The sequence below is a fragment of the Lathyrus oleraceus genome, chromosome 3 (genome assembly GCF_024323335.1).
Source record: "Lathyrus oleraceus cultivar Zhongwan6 chromosome 3, CAAS_Psat_ZW6_1.0, whole genome shotgun sequence".
In the NCBI taxonomy this organism is placed as follows: domain Eukaryota; kingdom Viridiplantae; phylum Streptophyta; class Magnoliopsida; order Fabales; family Fabaceae; genus Lathyrus; species Lathyrus oleraceus.
In genome coordinates this window covers 1288147-1289769 of record NC_066581.1, presented here as the reverse complement: position 1 = coordinate 1289769, position 1623 = coordinate 1288147, and the positions used below count along the sequence as shown (strand labels likewise).

Below are 1623 nucleotides of genomic sequence, written 5' to 3'. Positions count from 1 at the left end.
GACCTGCACTGAGCTGCAAAAGAAAACTACAAAATAGGTCAGCAACAACATCAAATGGCCTTCAGACTTGTAGTCCCAAATAAGCAAACATGAGCCTACCACCAATGCAACCATTAAATGCCCAACGATCTCACATTCAACAAGGGATTTCACAAGCTAATGCAGCTGGAGGTGCAGCAAATAGCCAACAAGCAAAGGTTATGGCTTCATCACATGTTGCCAGACAAGGAGAGCAAAGAGGACCACCGGTACAGGCAGTTTCTAGGACTGCCGAATTATTCAATTCACAACCAGATCAGAATTGGCGTCCTACTTCAAGAATGCGTGGAAGTCTTTCAGGTCAGCAGCTTACTGAAGACGTTAGGCAGCGATTAATTATGCCAACATCACCAAGAAGCTTGCTCAGTTCTTCATCGTTTCTAACAGCCAATTGAACATGCCTTGGCACAATTCTAGTCTTCTTGTTGTCCCTTGCAGCATTTCCAGCCAATTCAAGAACCTCAGCAAATCAGCATTAACTTCAACAATTTCCTTACTTCCTAATTCCAATTTGGATAAGTCTATTTGTAACAAAAGCAATGCAAAACGTGACACTCAGCAGATTATCCAGCCTTACCTATCCGATATCTCAGATTACCTTCGCACAATGGAGATGCAGGAAAAACGAAGACCAGCGGGTGATTACATGGATAAAGTTCAGAGATGCATTACTACAAATATGAGGAGAACATTGGTGGATTGGTTAGTTGAGGTTGCGGATGAATACAAACTTCTCCCAGAAACTCTTCATCTAGCTGTTTCCTACATTGACAGATTCCTATCTATCCATTCTCTCAATAGATCCAAGCTTCAGCTGCTCGGTGTTTCCGCTATGCTCATTGCATCGGAGTATGAAGAAATCACTCCACCAAAAGCAGTGGATTTCTGCCAAATTACTGATAACACATATGAACTGCATGAGGTTTTAGAGATGGAAGCTCACCAATTTCACTGCAGTAAAAAAGTAGAGTAATTAGCAAAGGCAGTAATTCCAGAAAACATCCCAATTTCGAATAGAGACAAAAATGAAGAAGAAAGAGTGGGTTCAGAATACCGTTTCCGGTTTTAGCATTAAACAAGCCCATCCAAACTGAGAACATCAAAGAGGATTTTACAGAGATACGCTTTTGAACACAAGGGCACCAATTTGAAACCCTAGCTGCAGAAATATAAAAGGAGAAGAGAATCAGAAATTAACGACAGAAAAACTTGGAGGCGGAAAATCTCAAACAAAAACCCTAAAATCCCAAAAACGATTACCTGGATTGGGAGGCCAGCTTCTTCACGCCTTTCACCACCGCCGTGACACTTTGTAAGAACTTCTCCTTTTTCCCTTTATCCTTTTCATATGCTTGTTGATGGAGATATCGTGAGAGTTGAGAGAGAGTGATTCTTTGAGTTTGAGAGCGTGAGAGGATTCGGTGAGGTCGCGATGAGAGAAGAGATTTAGTGAGGGAGATGAGAAGTTGAAAACGAAAGGCTAAGTTGCGAGTGAGAGGTTCGTGAGATTTAGAGAGCGAATTTGGGAGATTGGGAGAGAACAAGGAGAACGATCCTGTTACCAATTTGTTTTTTTCCTTTTTT

General features: G+C 41.7%; 1 protein-coding gene across 1 annotated transcript; it reads left to right on the top strand.

The window, feature by feature from the left end:
- The first annotated feature begins 436 nt into the window (after positions 1-436).
- Positions 437-1012, top strand: LOC127128791 (cyclin-A3-1). Its single transcript, XM_051058163.1, has one exon. It carries the CDS (start codon positions 437-439, stop codon positions 1010-1012), a length of 576 nt encoding a protein of 191 aa, XP_050914120.1.
- The last annotated feature ends 611 nt before the right edge of the window (positions 1013-1623 follow it).

Excerpts from the sequence above, each read along its gene's own strand:
- LOC127128791 (XM_051058163.1), top strand. The coding sequence starts at position 437 with ATGCCTTGGCACAATTCTAGTCTTCTTGTTGTCCCTTGCAGCATTTCC.